At 37.9% G+C, this 17,386-nt stretch overlaps 1 protein-coding gene and 2 long non-coding RNA genes across 4 annotated transcripts; 1 reads left to right on the top strand and 2 right to left on the bottom strand.

Annotated features, from left to right (window-relative positions):
- The first annotated feature begins 10,123 nt into the window (after positions 1–10,123).
- On the top strand, positions 10,124–10,355 carry LOC118479666. Its single transcript, XR_004859888.1, has 2 exons — positions 10,124–10,211; positions 10,302–10,355. It is a non-coding gene; the product is annotated as an uncharacterized LOC118479666 (long non-coding RNA).
- Positions 10,356–11,191: 836 nt separating this feature from the next.
- Positions 11,192–11,693, bottom strand: LOC110864395. Its single transcript, XR_002549820.2, has 2 exons — positions 11,460–11,693; positions 11,192–11,344 (listed from the first exon to the last, which is right to left on the bottom strand). It is a non-coding gene; the product is annotated as an uncharacterized LOC110864395 (long non-coding RNA).
- Positions 11,694–13,455: 1,762 nt separating this feature from the next.
- Positions 13,456–16,567, bottom strand: LOC110864393 (DNA topoisomerase 3-alpha-like). Of its 2 annotated transcripts, none has more exons than XM_022113446.2 (6): positions 15,956–16,567; positions 14,551–14,736; positions 14,266–14,471; positions 14,146–14,180; positions 13,918–14,047; positions 13,456–13,691 (listed from the first exon to the last, which is right to left on the bottom strand). In XM_022113446.2, the coding sequence occupies exons 3-6, from the start codon at positions 14,341–14,343 to the stop codon at positions 13,650–13,652; spliced, it is 285 nt and encodes a 94-aa protein (XP_021969138.1). In that variant the 5' UTR covers positions 14,344–14,471; positions 14,551–14,736; positions 15,956–16,567; the 3' UTR covers positions 13,456–13,649. The 2 variants fall into 2 exon arrangements, with proteins under 2 accessions (XP_021969138.1, XP_021969139.1); XM_022113447.2 differs by lacking the exon at positions 15,956–16,567 and adding an exon at positions 15,729–15,866.
- Positions 16,568–17,386: the final 819 nt, after the last annotated feature.

Here is a 17,386-nt window from a genome sequence, read left to right as displayed (position 1 = left end):
AGTTTTTTGCTAGGTTCTCAACCTGATATTAGGATAGAAAGACAAGTTTGATAAATCAACTTCATTCATTCAAGCAGTACCTGCTTTTTACAAAAGGTTTTCATTTCGATACAAACCAAACTTTTCTGTCTAAACATAGAATTTTCTCAGGGTTTTCCCGTTCCAATGTCTTGGAAGCCTTTTGCCTTCCGAGTCTGCTAGCTTGTAGGATCCGCCCTTGTGTACTTCGAGGATAGTATATGGTCCTTCCCATTTTGGGCCCAGCTTCCCTTGGTTTTCCTTTTTGCTAGCTTCGTTGTTTCTGAGGACTAGATCTCCTGGTTTGAATCGTTCATTCTTAACCTTTTTGTTGTAGTAGGCTTCCATCTTCTGTTTGTACTTGGCTTCTTGTATTGCCGCTTGATCTCGGGCTTCCTCTAGGAGTTGTAAATTCAACATGGTCTCTTGTTGATTTGTTTCGGGATCCATGTTGACAACTCGTTGGGTTACAACTCCTATTTCAGCAGGGATTACGGCCTCGTATCCAAAGACCAAGCTATAAGGTGTTTTCTTGTGACTTGTTTTTTCAGTTGTTCTAATCGCCCATAGAACACTAGGCAATTCTTCGAGCCAATTGCTTTCATATCTTCCTAATCTCGTCTTGATGCCTTCCACTATGCTTCGGTTGGCCCTTTCAACCTGGCCATTTGATTGTGGGTAAGCCACTGAGCTAAAGATCTGGTTGATCCTGTATTCTTTGCACCAAAGGCTGAAAGGTTTCTCAGCAAATTGCTTTCCATTGTCGGTGACAATTACTCCCGGCAACCCATAGCGGCAGATGATGTTTTCCCAAACGAAGTCTATGACTTGTTTTCCTGTGATCTTGGCAAGGGGTTTAACCTCTGGCCACTTGCTAAAATAGTCAATTGCTACTAACAAGAATTTTACTCCCCCTTTGCTCGGAGGGAACGACCCAACAATGTCCATTCCCCACTTATGGAATGGCCATGCCGAGGTTATTGGAACGAGATCATGTTTGGGACTTCTTGGGATTGGGGCATGGATTTGACGGGCATCACATTTCTTCAATTGCTCAATGGTGTCACGATGCATCGACGGCCAGAAATATCCAAGGTTCATGAGCTTTGCAACCACCAACCTAGCTCCAAAATGAGCTCCGCATACTCCTTCGTGTATTTCCTTGATCAAATACTTGCTTTGTTCAGGACCAACACATCTTAGCAAGGGGGCAAGGTAACCTTTTTTGTAGAGGGTTTCTCCTTGCAACACATATTGTCTTGCTTTGATTTTAACCCTTTCGGCTTCTATTTGATCATTGGGTAGTTCATCGTTTTGAAGGAATTTTTTGATGGGAGTCATCCAATTTGGATCTTCCTCGGTGACTACATCTTGTACTTCCAATTCATCGATCGATGGGGCCTTCAACACTTCAACCAACACCTTTTTAGTAAGGTGGGCAAAGGTGAGGGATGCTAATTTACTCAAGGCATCGGCCTTTTTGTTTTGGGACCTTGGAATTTGCTTGATGCTGCATGTTTGGAAGGTGTTCATTAACTCCTTGGACTTCTCTTTGTATCTTCTCATGTTGGGTTCTTTAGCAATGTAGCTGTCGTTAACTTGGCTTGAGACTAGCAATGGATCTATGAACACTTCAAGCTTCTGAACTTTCATCTCTTTGGCCAGTCTTAAACCAGCGATCAATGCCTCGTATTCAGCCTCGTTATTGGTGGTCTGAAAATTAAAACGGAGAGCATATGTGAATTCTAACCCTTCAGGGTTGATTAAAACTAAACCGGCTCCTAACCCTTCAACGCTTGAAGCCCCATCAGTAAATAATTTACAGGCTTCAGGGTTGGAGGGTTCAGCGGTTGTGGTGTTTACTTCGTCAATTGTTTGGCTTGGGACCTCTACCAAGAAGTCGGCCAGAACTTGAGCTTTAATGGCTTTTCGTGGGACATAGGTGATGTTGTGTTCACCCAGTTCCACTGCCCACTTTGCTAGCCTTCCAGAGTTTTCAGGTTTTTCAAGCACATTCTTGACAGGTTGATCAGTGACCACTTGTATAGGATGTGCTTGGAAGTACCTCCTAAGCCTTCTAGCCGTTTGGACAAGAGCAAGGGCAAGTTTTTCGAGGGGAGGGTATTTGGTTTCAGCTAATTTTAGAGGTTTGCTGAAAAAATAAACGGGTACCTGGGCCTTGTCTCGCTCAATGGTGAGGACTGCACTGATGGCTTCGTCAGCGATTGAAAGGTACACCGATATTACCTCCCCAGTTTCTGGTGCTGCAATGTCTGGTAGGGAAGCTAAATGTTGCTTCATTTGATTGAAAGCTTCTTCAGCTTCGTCAGTCCATTTGAAATCTTTCTTGTCTGAGCAGTTTTTGAGCGTTTTGTAGAAGGGTAGAGATCTTTCGGCCAATTTTGAGGTAAAACGCTTCAAGGCTGCAAGCTTCCCATTTAAGCTTTCAACCTCCTTCTTGGTTCTTGGTGGCTTAGCTTCGAGGATAGCTTTTACTTTGTTAGGGTTGGCCTTGATGCTTTGCTTTCCGACGATGTGACCTAAGAATTTTCCTTCCTCGAATCCAAACGAGCATTTCTCCGGATTGAGCTTCATGTTGACCTTTCTGAGGTTCTTGAAAGTTTCTTGAATATCGTCAAGCATTTGGTGTTCCGTTTTGCTTTTAATCACCAAGTCATCAACGTATGCCTCCATGTTTTTGCCAATTTGGTTTTCGAAGGCCTTGTCAACGAGTCGCTGAGAGGTGGCACCTGCATTTTTGAGGCCAAAAGGCATCTTTTGATAACAAAAGATACCTTTGTCCGTGTGAAAAGCTGTCTTTTCTTCATCCTCCTTCTTCATGAGGATTTGGTGATAACCTTTGTATGCATCAAGAAAGCATTTAAACGAATATCCTGTGAGGGAATCGACTTTGAGATCGATTTCCGGCAGTGGGTAACAATCTTTGGGACAAGCTTTGTTAAGATCTTTAAAATCTATGCACATTCTCCAAGAGTTGTCGGGTTTCTTGACCATGACCGGGTTTGCAACCCATGATTGGTACTTGACTTCTCGGAGAATGCCGGCCGACACAAGTTTTTCAACCTCTTGGCAAGCTGCCAGGCTTCTTTCGGGTGCCAGGCTTCTTTTCTTTTGGACCACCGGTTTGACATCCGGTGGTATTCTTAACTCGTGTTCGGCAATGTTCCGGGGGATCTCAGTCATATCTTCAGGACACCAAGCGAATACATCACTGTGATGTTTTAGCAGCTTTTCAAGGTATGAAAGGGTCTCCTGGGAAAGGTTTGGGTTGACTCTTATCCGTTGCTCAGGGTATTTAGGGTTTATGACCAACCCTTGCCTGTCTTCTTCACTGTTTGATCTTTCACCCTCAATCATGTAAGCTTCCTGTGAGGGTTGAAGGGTTGCTATCCCCCTTTCAGTAGGGAATTTGACTGTGCCATGGCCAACAGACACTGCCATGTAAAATGCACATTGTCCGGGCCTCCCTATGGTTACGTCATAACTTGAGGGGATGTTGATAACCACAAAGGTTAATGATTGGGTTCTCTCTTTCGATCCTTCGCTGAAGCGAACATCAAGGGTTAGCTGCCCCAGAGGCTTGAGGGTTATATTGGCGATACCTTTTATGGAGGTTCCGGAAGGTTGAAGCCTTGAACGTTCTTCATTGCTTAAACGGTTGAAGAACTTTTCGAACATGATTTCAGTGGCTGCCCCAGTATCTATGTATGCTTTACATGTTTGTAGTGTTCCCACGGTGGCTTCTACCACAAGGGGACTGGGAAGTGGATCCTTCCTCGTTGGGGGGAAGCAGACACACTGAAGCTCCCAGGCTTCCAACCGCTGCTTCTTGTGAGGAACCTTTTCATCAGAGTATACCATATTGACTTCCTTTCCCTTGCCTTCAGCCATCTTGTCTCGAACTCCTTTTACCAAATGGGCGAGTTCTCCTGACTTAACAGCCTCTTCAATTCTCTTTTTTAGTTGGAAGCAATCGTTGGTGTGATGTCCCTTTTCTTCATGAAACTCACAGAATTGCGTGGAGTTCTCATTTTTTCTGCTTTTGGGGAGAGGCCTGGGAGGTCTAAAGTTTTGTTTGACCTCTTCTGTTGCCAGGATTTCCTGAGGGGTTTTGGTGAGGGGAGTGAAACTCATGCCTTTGTCTCTGCTTGAAGGGTTCCGACCTTCAGACCTTCGAGAGTCTGAACCCTTTGGGCGCCTGTCGTAGGAGTTGAAGTTTCCCCTCTTCCTGGCTGGACTATTGCTTCGCCAGCCAGACCCTCTTTTCCTTTGTTCCTTGATGTCTACAGCTTCCTCTCCCCGAATGTGGGCTTCGGCCCTTTCAAGGGCTTCTTCCAAGGTTTTGGGCAGAGATTTGTTGAAATCTCGTGTGAGGTATTTAGAGGTTATGGCATTCATAAAGCCAGCTACTCTCATTTTCTCGTCTGCCCCTACATAGGTCAGATCTTCCTTCTTGTATCGTTCAATGAATGCTCGAAGACTTTCATCATCACGTTATTTTATCTGGAAGATTACTGTTGCGTCTTTGACATATCGCCTTTGTTGGGAGAAGTTTGCCAAAAAAACCCCTGCTGAGATCGTCAAAGCTTCGAATGCTTTGAGCAGGTAGGTTGTTGAACCAGATTCTGGCGGATCCAAGAAGAGTCTGCATGAACATTAGGCAACATTCAGCATTTGACCATTTTTCTATCCGAGCAGCACCAGTGAAGATCTGGAGGTGGTCCTCGGGATCTTCAGTCCCATCATACGTTCTGATGTGGGTTGGCATCTTGATTTTTGATTGAAAATCATAATCGGCTATCTGCCTTGAGAAGCATGAAAGGTTGCTTGGCTTATAGGGTTTAGCCAAGTCCTCTTCAGGCCTTGTATCCACATTGTGATTATTGCCATGATTCCCCTGAGTGGCTAGCACTTGATTAATGAAGTGTTGCCACGGGAAGTTGGCCATCATCTGGGTCATTATATTGGGTATGAGGTTGAAGCCTTGAAGGCTTCCTGGACCAACCGAGCAGTTTATTCCAAGAGGGGTGCTAGTAACAGCACTTCGTGCTAAAGGGAGCACGGACAGAGCTTGCTCCCATGTGGTTGTTACAGAAGCTGGATAGCTTGTCACTGAGGACCGTAGGAGCTGGTCAAGCGTTAGCTCGTGTCCCAGAGGAGCACCACTAGTAATTGGTTGGGAAGAGAAGATAGGATGTACCGTAGGATTTGTCACAGTGGACAGATAAGGGTGAGGGTTTGGAGGGTTGCTGGGACCAGCCTCACTTCTTGTGGTAAAAGGTGGTAGGGGTGGTCCGGGAGACAGCGTTGGCTCAGGTTCGTCATAATCTAAACGAATCCTTATACCCTTTTCCCTTTCTTTACTCACATGTTGGTTAAGAAGTGACCTTAACTCAAGGAAATTATTAGCGACCCCCTCGGGGGTAAGTTCAACACGCGCCGGGGTGTCAGATACACCGACATTGGGGGATGGAGCCCCGGATCTGGATGGGGTTGGTGTGTTGAAGGTAAGGAACTCGGGTGTGCTCCCTGGAGTCGAGAAAGGTGTTGTTATAGTCGTATGAGCTTGGCCACCACCCGGGGTGGAAGTGTTAGGGATCTGGTTCACTTCTCCCGGAGATCCACTTTCAGACATGGTGACTTTGAGTGAAGAGAGCTACACTACTAGGTCTTTTTTTGAGAAAAAATAGCGGCGTAGCCCCACGGTGGGCGCCAACTTGTTGATGCAACAAACACGAGACCAAAGATGGTAGCTGAGTTGGTTAGGCAAAAAGGTTGAAGGGTTCAACCTTGTCTAACGCAGGTCGCGGGGTCCCCCCACATTTGCAAAACGTGGAAGGAGGTTCACTAGTATGTAATTGTTGTTTGCTGAGAGTTCTTTCTCCGAGACGTGCTCGAATCCAGAAGTGAAAGCAAACAGAATGTGTGTGGTGGATGTGATAAGAAGTAACTTGAGAGTGAGCAAGTACTCCACGAATGACCAGAAATGAGGGAATCTCAACTGATCGAAGAATGTCTTTTGAGGTGAATGAGCTGTCTTCTTATAGGGGAAGACATCTCCTCAAATAGTATGTACAAGACTAGTAGAACCTGTTTGCAGTGGAGGGTTTCCCCTTTTGGGGTTGAAGGCTTTTGTCCCCTGGATAATAGCATGTATGGTGCAGACCTGCTTTGCTTTTGCGAGCGTGGGTTGGTGAAGCGAGCTCGGATGTGATTGATTACTGTTCCCTCCTCGCTTTTCCCATTTCACAGCTTTTCAACCATTGAACCGTTTAACCCTTTAAGCACTTGCATGTTTAGTCACTTTATTTAGTCTTGGGCTACCTCCGTCATCAGTCATGGTTTTTTTTTAATTTTTTTTAATTTCTTTTAATTTTTTTTAACATACACTAGTTTGGACTTCATGATTTTAGGGTGTCTCTGGTGGACAACTGAAGCGTATACCATTTTAACCTAATGGTTCGATTTGCGTTCAGCTAAAAAAGGGGATTTCGGTTAGTTGAAAACCATGGTAGTTAGCTACTAAAAAAAATTCCATTTCCATTGATTTGTTTTCCAGCCCTTTCTTCAGGTTAGTTAAGCAAAATAAGAAGTTCGCTTGCTTGCTTTGATGTTGAGTTATATTTTACACTAGATTATTAGATCCGTGTACTACACGAGTTTAAGGATATAAATTTATAAATTATTTAAATTTATATTCTTTACAAAAATTTACATAAGTGAATTTTTTTTACCATAGATGACGTATAAGTTGGTCATGTGTAAAAACTAATTCTTGTAGAAACAAACCAACTTTAGATAGAAACTGTCCTATACTTTTGTTTATCGTCATGGCAAAACATAGGGCAAGAGGAAACTATCTTCTTTTCAATTAAAACGGAATTCTTCTATTTGGCGGTATTAAACGAAATCTAGGGATAAATGTTCAAGTGCCAATATTACTTTCGGATAATATGGATAATATGTGTGGTTTGGCAAACCTAAAAATATAACTTCATTTAGGACATCCGGTGAGTTTAGACTTGAACCAAAATTATTATGAAGATATTTTATCCTTAAACCCGTTTATTACACGCGTCTAATAACATTGAAAGTGTTTTCAAAGCATGGGATGTTTTAACATATAGTAAAAAATCTTTTTAAAATAATAAGAAGATGTTGTCACATTGATATTAGTTGAAATTGTTTATTATAAGTAGAGTTGTTACTCATACTAAGTATACATTTTAAATAAGTTAAAAGTAACTAATCATTATGTAAGTAAACAATAAAATATTTGTTACTATTAAGTTGTTAAGGAATTTTTTATTGTTTTGTATTAATTAATTAATTAATTAATTAATAATAATAATAATATTAGTAAATTAAATGAGATAATGACATGTGGCATTAAGTAGGCTCTTGTTTTAGTATGAGAATGCCATGTGTCATTAAACATACTCTTTTATTAGTATTAGATTTGTAGGTTTAGATAATACATTAAAACCTAAATCAAAATTCCAAAAGCTAATACATCAAAACCTAAATCAATTCAACTTCATTTTTTAGTATATTGATATGATGTTGGATTATTCTGCCGTGTATCCATCTTTTGCAATCTGCATATATTAGATTCATTAGTTATACTACTCAAAGATGTTAACTTCAGCATAAAATCAACGTTTAGGTATACCAGTTTGAAGTCGGGGATGGCGATAAGCGGAGAGAAGATTAAAATACTGAACGTTGCGGAAGTTGGCGGGAATATTATCAAACCAACAATTCACAACACAAATCAATAATTTTGATGTTGAATATCAGATTTATGGGCTTAATGCTAAAATGGTATTTACATCAGTTAGTGGACATCTTAAAATGGTCTTCCCAGATCATGTTAAGAGTTTTGAATCTTGTGACCCTATTACACTATTTGATATAGATATTGAAAAATCACGAGGACCAGAAATTTGTAATAAACATTTTATGTGATGAAGCCAAAACTTGCAAGTACCTCATTCTGTGGCTAGACTGTGATATTGAAGGGGAAACTATTGCTAACGAAGTTACATAAGTCTATATAGAAGTGAATCCTTATCTCGAAATCCGTAGAGCTCATTTCTCATCCATATATGATAGGTATGTGGATTGATACACTATTTATTTTTCCGCTCTAGAATATATTGGTTTTACAAATTGTTGTTTTTATCGATAGGCACATTCATAATGCTGCTAGAGATGCTGGATGGATTAATGACATGTTTTCTGATGCTGCTGAGTTCAGGAGAGTAAGTACCACCAATTGAAAGTTCGGTTTTCTAATGCTGCTGAGTTCAGGAGAGTAAGTACCACCAATCGAAAGTTCAGTTTTCTGATGCTGCTGAGTTTGGATGGGGACCTCTAGTACATCTTTTGTCTACCCTGTCAGGATGTGCCCCCCTAAAGGAAGTATATGCAATAGAGGCCATACCTTGTGTACTATAAATATTGATTTTGAACATCAGATTTATGGGCTTGATGCTAAAATGGTATTAACATCAGTTAGTGGACATCTTAAAAAGATGGTCTTCCCAGATCATGTTAAGAGTTTTGAATCTTGTGACCCTGTTACACTATTTGGTATAGATATTGATAAGTCACGAGGACCAGAAATTCGTAATAAACAATTTATGTGATGAAGTAAAAACATGCAAGTACCTCATTCTGTGGCTAGACTGCGATATTGAAAGGGAATATATTGCTAACGAAGTTGCAGAAGTCTGTAGAGTAGTGAATCCTTATCTCAAAATTCGTAGAACTCGTTTCTCATCCATATATGATACGTATGTGGATTGATACACTATTTTTTTCCGCTCTAGAATATATTGGTTTTACAAATTGTTGTTTTTATCGATAGGCACATTTATAATGCTGCTAGAGATGTTGGATGGATTAATTACATGTTTTATGATGCGGCTGCTGAGTTCAGGAGAGTAAGTACCACCAACCCAAAGTTCGGTTTTCGGTTTTGAAAATCGTTCGGATGGGGACAAAACATAGGTGTAAGGATGGGGACCACTTGTACATCTTTTGTCTGCCCATGTCAGGATGTGCCCCCTTAAAGGAAGTATATGCAATTGAGACAATACCTTGTGTACTATGAATTGTACCTTGCCAGCTATAAATTACTCCTCTTCTTGTTTGTTTTTTTCTGTTTTTTAAAAGGATGTTGTACGAATTTCTTCAACAAAGATATGTTTGCTGCTCTTTAATATTTATGATAATTAAAGATACAAAGAGATGCGACGAAACGACTGTTTTTTGAATCTATATTTTCACATGAAAGAGCAGTTCTCAATCATGAACGATCATATATATATATATATGTATATATATATATATATAAATTAAAGGAAAAACTAGATCTTGAGTTTCAGATGGAGAATCGTGTAACTACGCCAGTTTTCTTTCTCCTCCACCACCACCTTCACCTTCTGATGATAATTCAGGTGGTGCTTCCGGCCTCTCGCCTCTTGTGATCACAATCATTGGTGTTTTCGAGAAAATGAAAATGCAGCGATGAAAGCCATTGATGAAGCCAATCGACTCAGGGTAGAGAAAAAACATCTTGAAGAGACGATCAAGAAAGTCAACAAAGAGTTTGACCATCTCGGGAGCCAATACGAAGACAAATTGGCTGATCTAACAAACGAAATAACTCTAAAGTCGAAACAATTAGAAGAAATGGAGAAACAGATTGAAAACTTATCTCATGAGCTTACACATAAAAAAACTAGTTATAACGCCATGATTGAGGATCAGGATGGTGAAATAAACGACCGTGAAACCGAGATCCGTTTGGTAAAGGTGGATCTCGAGAGTTTAGAAAACGAGCTTAGGGATTTGAAAACCGCTAAAAATGATAAGGTTAATGAAGTCGAAAGGCTGCAATCGTAGATAGAAGATAGAACGGTTGAAATCCAGATGTAACGACATGAAACAGTTCTGTAAAGAGAATGAACCGGAGAAAGAAAATTTGAAAAAAACAGGTGTCTCAATTAAAAGGTGATCTCAAGAAGAAAGATGAAGCGATTAGTAGTATTGAGAAAAGGCTCAAGGAGGTAAGCAAACCGCCTTTGAGAAATAATAAAACCGTCCCGGTTTCTCGCAGCCCGAAAGAGGTCAACAATATGAAAGAAAAAGTCAAACAACTCGAGGTGTGTTTTCTAACTTACGTCCAATACTTATGTTGGATTTCGACGGTATTGTGTATACTTGTGCTAATTTTGAAATTTTTTTATAATCAGGGCCAAATAAATCTCAAGGAAATAGCGTTAGAACGCGCCGAAGCTTCATTTCTGGAGAAAGAGAAAGATCTTAAACATAGAATTGAAGACATGGAAAGACGATTAGAGGTTCTTGATCAAAACATCGAGAATCCACAGATAGGGATGTGTCTGATTCTCAAGAGGTGACATCAATTTATAATTCTTTTATCCAAAACTCTCGTGCACGCGTAAGTGTTTAACCATTAATGACCTTGGAATCTGTGGCTTGTTTAACAAATTTATTAAAATTCAGGTCACAAATGTTGACGTTACGGATAATAGTATATTGAATCCAAACCCTTTAACCACTTTTGAGCTTCTACGATTAGCATCGCTTCATTTAGAGATGAATGAATGTTGAATGGACTATGCAGATTAGTTTAAATAAGAAAGCATAACCAGTACTTGCAAGAATAAGAAATTAAAGATCAAAAGAAATATGTGTCAAATGGAGCCTTGTTTTTGACATAAAGAATCCAATTAAAGTTATTGAACATTAACAAAAATATGATGAAGATAGTATATCTTGCATCTCTGGTTTTATCTACAACCGCATCTTCATCTACAATGTTTACAAGTAGCAACTAAGTAATCCTAGATGGAAAACAACGCAATATGCAAGTGTTGGTATCTTCTTAACATTAAGGTATAGTATAGCATAAGGATCATCGTATATATCCTAGATTACATACAAAATAAAGAAAATATTTTGAGCCCAATCAATGCCATTAACTTTATGTAATGATAATGACTAGTAAATAAGTATCCATAACTTAAAACTTTAAAAAAGGGACTGTTTGGGACTTTCCTACATGGAAAAGAGAGCAATTTGCAGGTGACAGACGATTATCTCGAGTAATACACCAAAGTTTAGTATAACATAAAATATGAACTACATATTTTGATCGTAAAAATCATCGTATACACCCTTTAACATATACAAAATAATGTAAACTTGTTGGATCGCAAAACAAATTCTACCCAGACATTTCATCGAACACCTAGAGTGTATCTCTAATGACCTGACAAATCACAAAGATTCAACTTCACATCAACTACAAATCACATACTAATCGACAAGAAGAACGTAAAAATTATTCAGAAAATAGTAAAAAAAAAAAAAAAAACTCAAAATACCTTCAAACCCTAATCGACTACATAACTAATGAACTGCAGAAGATGACCGTATTGATTGATTCATTGATAGGTTCGAATGTATTGATACTGTAATGGTAGAATTTATTGATTGAATGTATTCATGTCATTCCTAATTGATGGAACCATTGATGTTGGCATCAATTTACCCTGGTCAGCACAGGTAAACAAAGAGAGAACCATCCCGACCCACAACCCTTTTTCTTTCAGCCCATATTGACCCTTAACCTTCTTTTTTTTAATTTTCAACTATACCCATTTAAACCCCCTTGGAAATAATCTATTACCCAAAATAACCCATAGGTAGCGTTCGTTTCATGGAATGGAATGGAATGGAATTGGGAAGCTTTTCTTTGTAAAATTGATCTTGGTTTGGGGAGTGAGGAATTTGAAATCCAATGAATTTCTTTAATCAATGAAATTTGTGACTATTTCAACATTCCATTCCATTCCTTCATTAGAGTGAAGGATTTCTAAGGAATGTTGAAATAGTCACAAATTTCATTAGAGTGAAGGATTTAAATTCCTCCCTCCCCCAATCAAGATCAATTTTACAAAGAAAAACTTCCTAATTCCATTCCATGAAACGAACGCTACCATAGTGTAATATTTAAAGCCCAGATGAACCCATTTTATGTTGTTTGGGCTAGAATTGCCAGGGCTATTTCATACCCTTAATCCATCGATCACATGATCAAATCTTGAATTTCATTCATACCGGTTCATATTAACTAGAACTCACAAAACCTACAAACTAATATGTTTAATAGACAAAAGAAACAAAATCATACAGAAAGCTTGTGATTTAGGTTTTCTAAATTCATTTGTTGTGTTATGCAAAAATCACGAGAATCAAGCTAGATCAAACTTTACTTTGGCAATTAGCAAGATGCTATGAATCACAATGTATCTAAACCGGCTACTATCAAGTTAGATCAAACTTTACTTTAGCAATTAGCAAGATGTTATGAATCACAATGTATCTAAACCGGCTACTGGTTAGAAGTATTACTTGTATGCTACATTACAAAACAAGGTAGTCTAGTTTAAGGTTTTGCACAAATTCCATCTCAGTTCTTTCTTGTTTAAGATTCAGTCCCCAACCAAAGCTCAACAGAATGTAATTCATGACAACACTAACACATCTTAAAACTGTCACAAAATTTACAAATTAGTCGATTAATAAACCTCAAAACCAAGATCAAACACCTTAAGGGCAACATTAAGAGGTTATGTTGTGATCTTAGATCTTCTTTAAGGTTGTAGTCGTCTAATAATTTCAAGATTCTAGACCTTATCTTAATGTCATTTGTAATAACCACAACGAATTATGAACTGTTTAAAGTCCATATTAAGATAACCAACTCAAAGAAAAGAGTAAATTGCCAAAATCGTCCCTGAGGTTTGGGCATGTTTGCAAATTTCATACAAAACAACTTTTTTGTACCATATTGCCCTGTAATGATTATTTATGGATTGAATCTTTGGGAAGTTGGAATGGGTCAGTCTATCTTATTGAGTCACTTGAAGAGGCAGAGTCAAATAGAATTTATTTATTCGTGTGATTTCTGTTAGTTATTTTATTTCTATATTTAGATTTCTGGATATTTCTGTTAGACATTTTTTTGAGATAGAGATTTATAGAAAAAGTTCCATTCATACAAAAAACTAGGGTCTTGCTAATGTTTATTCAGAATTTTTTTTATCTTTATATCACATTTGGGATTTTTTTTTGCAATTTTCATCCAAAAGTCTTTTTTCTGTCAAAATTTGGATGAAAATGGCAAAAAAACCCAAATTTCAGACACCATTTTGGCAAAAAAAGTTAAGACGTTTGGATGAAAATGCAAAAAATCCTAAAATTGAAAGGCGATATGGTACAAAAAAGTTGATTTGGAAGAAACTGGCAAACATTCCCAAACCTCAAGGACGATTTGGGCAATTTACTCAAAAAAAAAAAAACAGCAGATCTGTTCCTAAATCGAATCCAAAGCTTATCAATTAAGCAAACGTTAATTTTGAAATCATGTTTCCAAATCGAAATACTAAGGAGTAACTAGTATTAGTTATCCGACACGAAGAACAACCTACCCTTTGTACTTTACATCAGTTCTTGAATCTTTATCTTCTTCACGTCTCCGCTTTCCGGTTGTACTTTTTTTCTCATAACATTCACCAAAGACGTCCGAAAGCTTGTTTTTTTTCTTTTTCGACCTGCAAAGTGTGTCAGGTCAAGTAAATTAACTGACATCAAAGATGAACAAGTGTGCCTCCAGGTTAAGAGCGTATAAACTCAGGACACGCACACAAGAGCAAAAAAAACTAGTTATTTTACTTTAAGTAATATATCATTTTAAGCAGTTTAGTAGAACAATAAAAGTTCAAATTTTATTTTATTTGAAATCTACCCTATTAATAAAAAGAAGCTTCATCAACATACATGTCGGAAGTGACCCTTCATTCTGTCCTTCCACTCGTTCAAAGCGTCATCTTTTGTCATTTCGCGAACACTAATTGCTTTTACGGTGTCATTCAATTCTTTTCGTGTCTTTGGCTTCCACAGTTCAACACTGAAATTATACCACAAGTTTAATTTGTTGTCACAAACATCAAGCAAAAGAATGATAAAAACAACTTAACGAAATGCAATAATAATATAATGTCTTACCCCATCGATTTGTAGCCTTCAATTAATGCCTTACCCTATTTACTCAAATTCAAATTTATAGTTAAAATAGATTTTTAAAAAAGTTAATGAAAACAGATAGATAACAAATAAATATTGTACAAGTATAGTTGGCCTCAAATTGATCCCATCCCTCATGGCATAGCCCTTTTCAACCAGCGTACTTATATGTAGATGCATCGTCGATGGGTGCCCGAAGCGGTAAAGCTATGTCCAGCAACATCAATTTTTACTGTTGTATCAATACTCTTAACAGTAGTCGAAGATATAGATGCCAAATAGTGTCGAACAACCAGCTCACATAATTTCTGTAGCAAATATTTGTTCGTTTATTATTAGAAAAATAATCACTTATGATACAATGTTAATTTACTAACATAAACTTACCTTCTGATCTGGATCCAGGTCATCTATTGGAGGCATTCCAATCATTGGGAGAACTGGAGGATGTGTTCCGTGTTTCGGCATAGTATAATTTTGCAAATAGTTTTCGTATTGCATAGCATGAGGCCTTAAGAGTTTTCTACAATAATCGCTCCATCTAGCATTCAAAGTCTGACATGCCACCTTGCGCTAGAACCACACAAAACATGTTAGTAATAACAATCATATTAGAAAACAAAAAGACAGGAGTAAAAAACTAATTCGTGAGCATGCTTCTTATTATGCTTGAAGATTAACATAAAACAAAAGTTCAGAATACTAAAAACATGGAAGACCCAAACAATCATTCAAAATAAAGTACCACAATCAATTAAAATCACCAAAATATCCCAACAGCAAATTGTTTAGACTTGGAAAAAAACGTTCAAAAAGTAAAAAAATAGTAAAACTTCAAAGTTCAAATCCATAGCTATTAAAGCGAGCGAGCACGACGGGAAAACGCTCCTTTGGGTTCCGAGGCATTTAATGCGTGTGGGGGGTAAGTAATTATTTTTTTTAAGTAATTATCAAACCAACAATTCACAACACAAATCAATAATTTTGATTTTGAATATCAGATTTATGGGCTTGATGCTAAAATGGTATTTACATCGGTTAGTGGACATCTTAAAGTGGTCTTCCCATATCATGTTAAGAGTTTTGAATCTTGTGACCCTATTACACTATTTGATATAGATATTGAAAAGTCACGAGGACCAGAAATTCGTAATAAACAATTTATGTGATAAAGCCAAAACTTGCAAGTACCTAATTATGTGGCTAGACTACGATATTGAAGGGGAAATATTGCTAACGAAGTTGCATAAGTCTATATAGAAGTGAATCCTTATCTCGAAATTCGTAGAACTCATTTCTCATCCATATATGATACGTATGTGGATTGATACACTATTTATTTTTCCGCTCTAGAATATATTGGTTTTACAAATTGTTGTTTTTATCGATAGGCACATTCATAATGCTACTAGAGATGCCGGATGGATTAATTACATGTTTTCTGATGCTGCTGAGTTTAGATGGGGACAAAACATAGGTGTAAGGATGGGGACCTCTAGTACATCTTTTATCTACCCTGTCAGGACGTGCCCCCCTAAAGGAAGTATATGCAATAGAGGCCATACCTTGTGTACTATAAATATTGATTTTGAATATTAGATTGATGGGCTTGATGCTAAAATGGTATTTACATCAATTAGTGGACATCTTAAAAAGATGGTCTTCCCATATCATGTTAAGAGTTTTGAATCTTCTGACCCTGTTACACTATTTGACATAGATATTGATAAGTCACGAGGACCAGAAATTCGTAATAAACAATTTATGTGATGAAGTAAAAATGTGCAAGTACCTCATTCTGTGGCTAGACTGCGATATTGAAGGGGAATATATTGCTAATGAAGTTGTAGAAGTCTATAGAGAAGTGAATCCTTATCTCGAAATTCGTAGAACTCGTTTCTCATCCATATATGATACGTATGTGGATTGATACACTATTTTTTTGCCGCTCTAGAATATATTGGTTTTACAAATTGTTGTTTTTATCGATAGGCACATTTATAATGCTGCTAGAGATGCTGGATGGATTAATTACATGTTTTATGATGCTACTGCTGAGTTCAGGAGAGTAAGTACCACCAACCGAAAGTTCGGCTTTCGGTTTTTGAAAATAGTTCGGATGGGGACAAACCATAGGTGTAAGGATGGGGATCACTTGTACATCTTTTGTCTGCCCATGTCAGGATGTGCCCCCTTAAAGGAAGTATATGCAATAGAGACCATACCTTGTGTACTATGAATTGTACCTTGCCAGCTATAAATTACTCCTCTTCTTGTTTGTTCTTTTTTGTTTTTTAAAAGGATGGTCTACGAATTTCTTCAACAAAGATATGTTTGCTGCTCTTTAATATTTATGATTTAAAGATACAAAGAGATGCGATGAAACGACTGTTTTTTGAATCCATATTTTCATATGAAAGAGCAGTTCTCAATCATGAACGATCATATATATATATATATATATATATATATATATATATATATATATATATAAATTAAAGGGAAAACTAGATCTGGAGTTTCAGATCGAGAATCGTGAATAAACTAAAAAAAGAAACAAATCTGAAAGGTGAAGTGGAGAAGAAACGAGTTGTGATTCTTGAATCTAGATTTTGATACGGTGGGCGCCGATGAAGAAACGCGGAGTCATCACTAGGATGATTTGAACCGCTTTCTCTGAGAGATGGAGAATCACAACTTGCCTTTTCTCTTCGAATCCAGATCTGCAAAAAAAAAAAGGTGGGAATGTAGGACGACCGGTAGGGAAAGAATTCCCTTTTTCCAGCTACGAAAAGTGTGTTGCCCCATATCTTTTGCCCTAATAATGAGGTGAAGACCTCCTTATATAGGAGACATGGGCAACCCTAACCTCAATGGGCCAGGCCCAGTTAGGGGTTGTCTCTACAAGCCCACAACCTAATGTAGTGTAAACTACATCGCGTTGGGCTTCGCGGGTTAGTACGTAATAATAAATAACAAAACAATAAAAGGCAATAAGTAACGGAAATGTCCGATCGTTTGGGTCGGGTCCAATACCATGCCCCGTCACGATTTTAGCAACGGTTCGGTTTGGTTTTTCTGTTTTTGAAACAAATTACATATGATTCAAAAATAAAAAGGTATAATTCAAAATTTAAGAATCTTTCTTGAGTTAATTACACAGCTTGTCGTTTATTAATACACAAAATTTCACTCTATCCTTTGTCTTTAAAATGTTCACTGC

This window comes from Helianthus annuus, chromosome 6 (assembly GCF_002127325.2).
Source record: "Helianthus annuus cultivar XRQ/B chromosome 6, HanXRQr2.0-SUNRISE, whole genome shotgun sequence".
NCBI classification, from domain to species: Eukaryota; Viridiplantae; Streptophyta; class Magnoliopsida; order Asterales; family Asteraceae; genus Helianthus; species Helianthus annuus.
This window is presented reverse-complemented; position numbering and strand designations above follow the sequence as displayed.

What these genes read in the sequence shown, in the direction of transcription:
- LOC110864393 (XM_022113446.2), bottom strand. Translation starts at nt 14,343, where the DNA reads ATGCATCTACATATAAGTACGCTGGTTGAAAAGGGCTATGCCATGAGG. An exon ending in ATTTGAGGCCAACTATACTT is followed by an intron (nt 14,181 to 14,265) that starts GTACAATATTTA and finishes TTGAGTAAATAG; the next exon opens with GGTAAGGCATTAATTGAAGG. An exon ending in GAAGGCTACAAATCGATGGG is followed by an intron (nt 14,048 to 14,145) that starts GTAAGACATTAT and finishes GTATAATTTCAG; the next exon opens with TGTTGAACTGTGGAAGCCAA.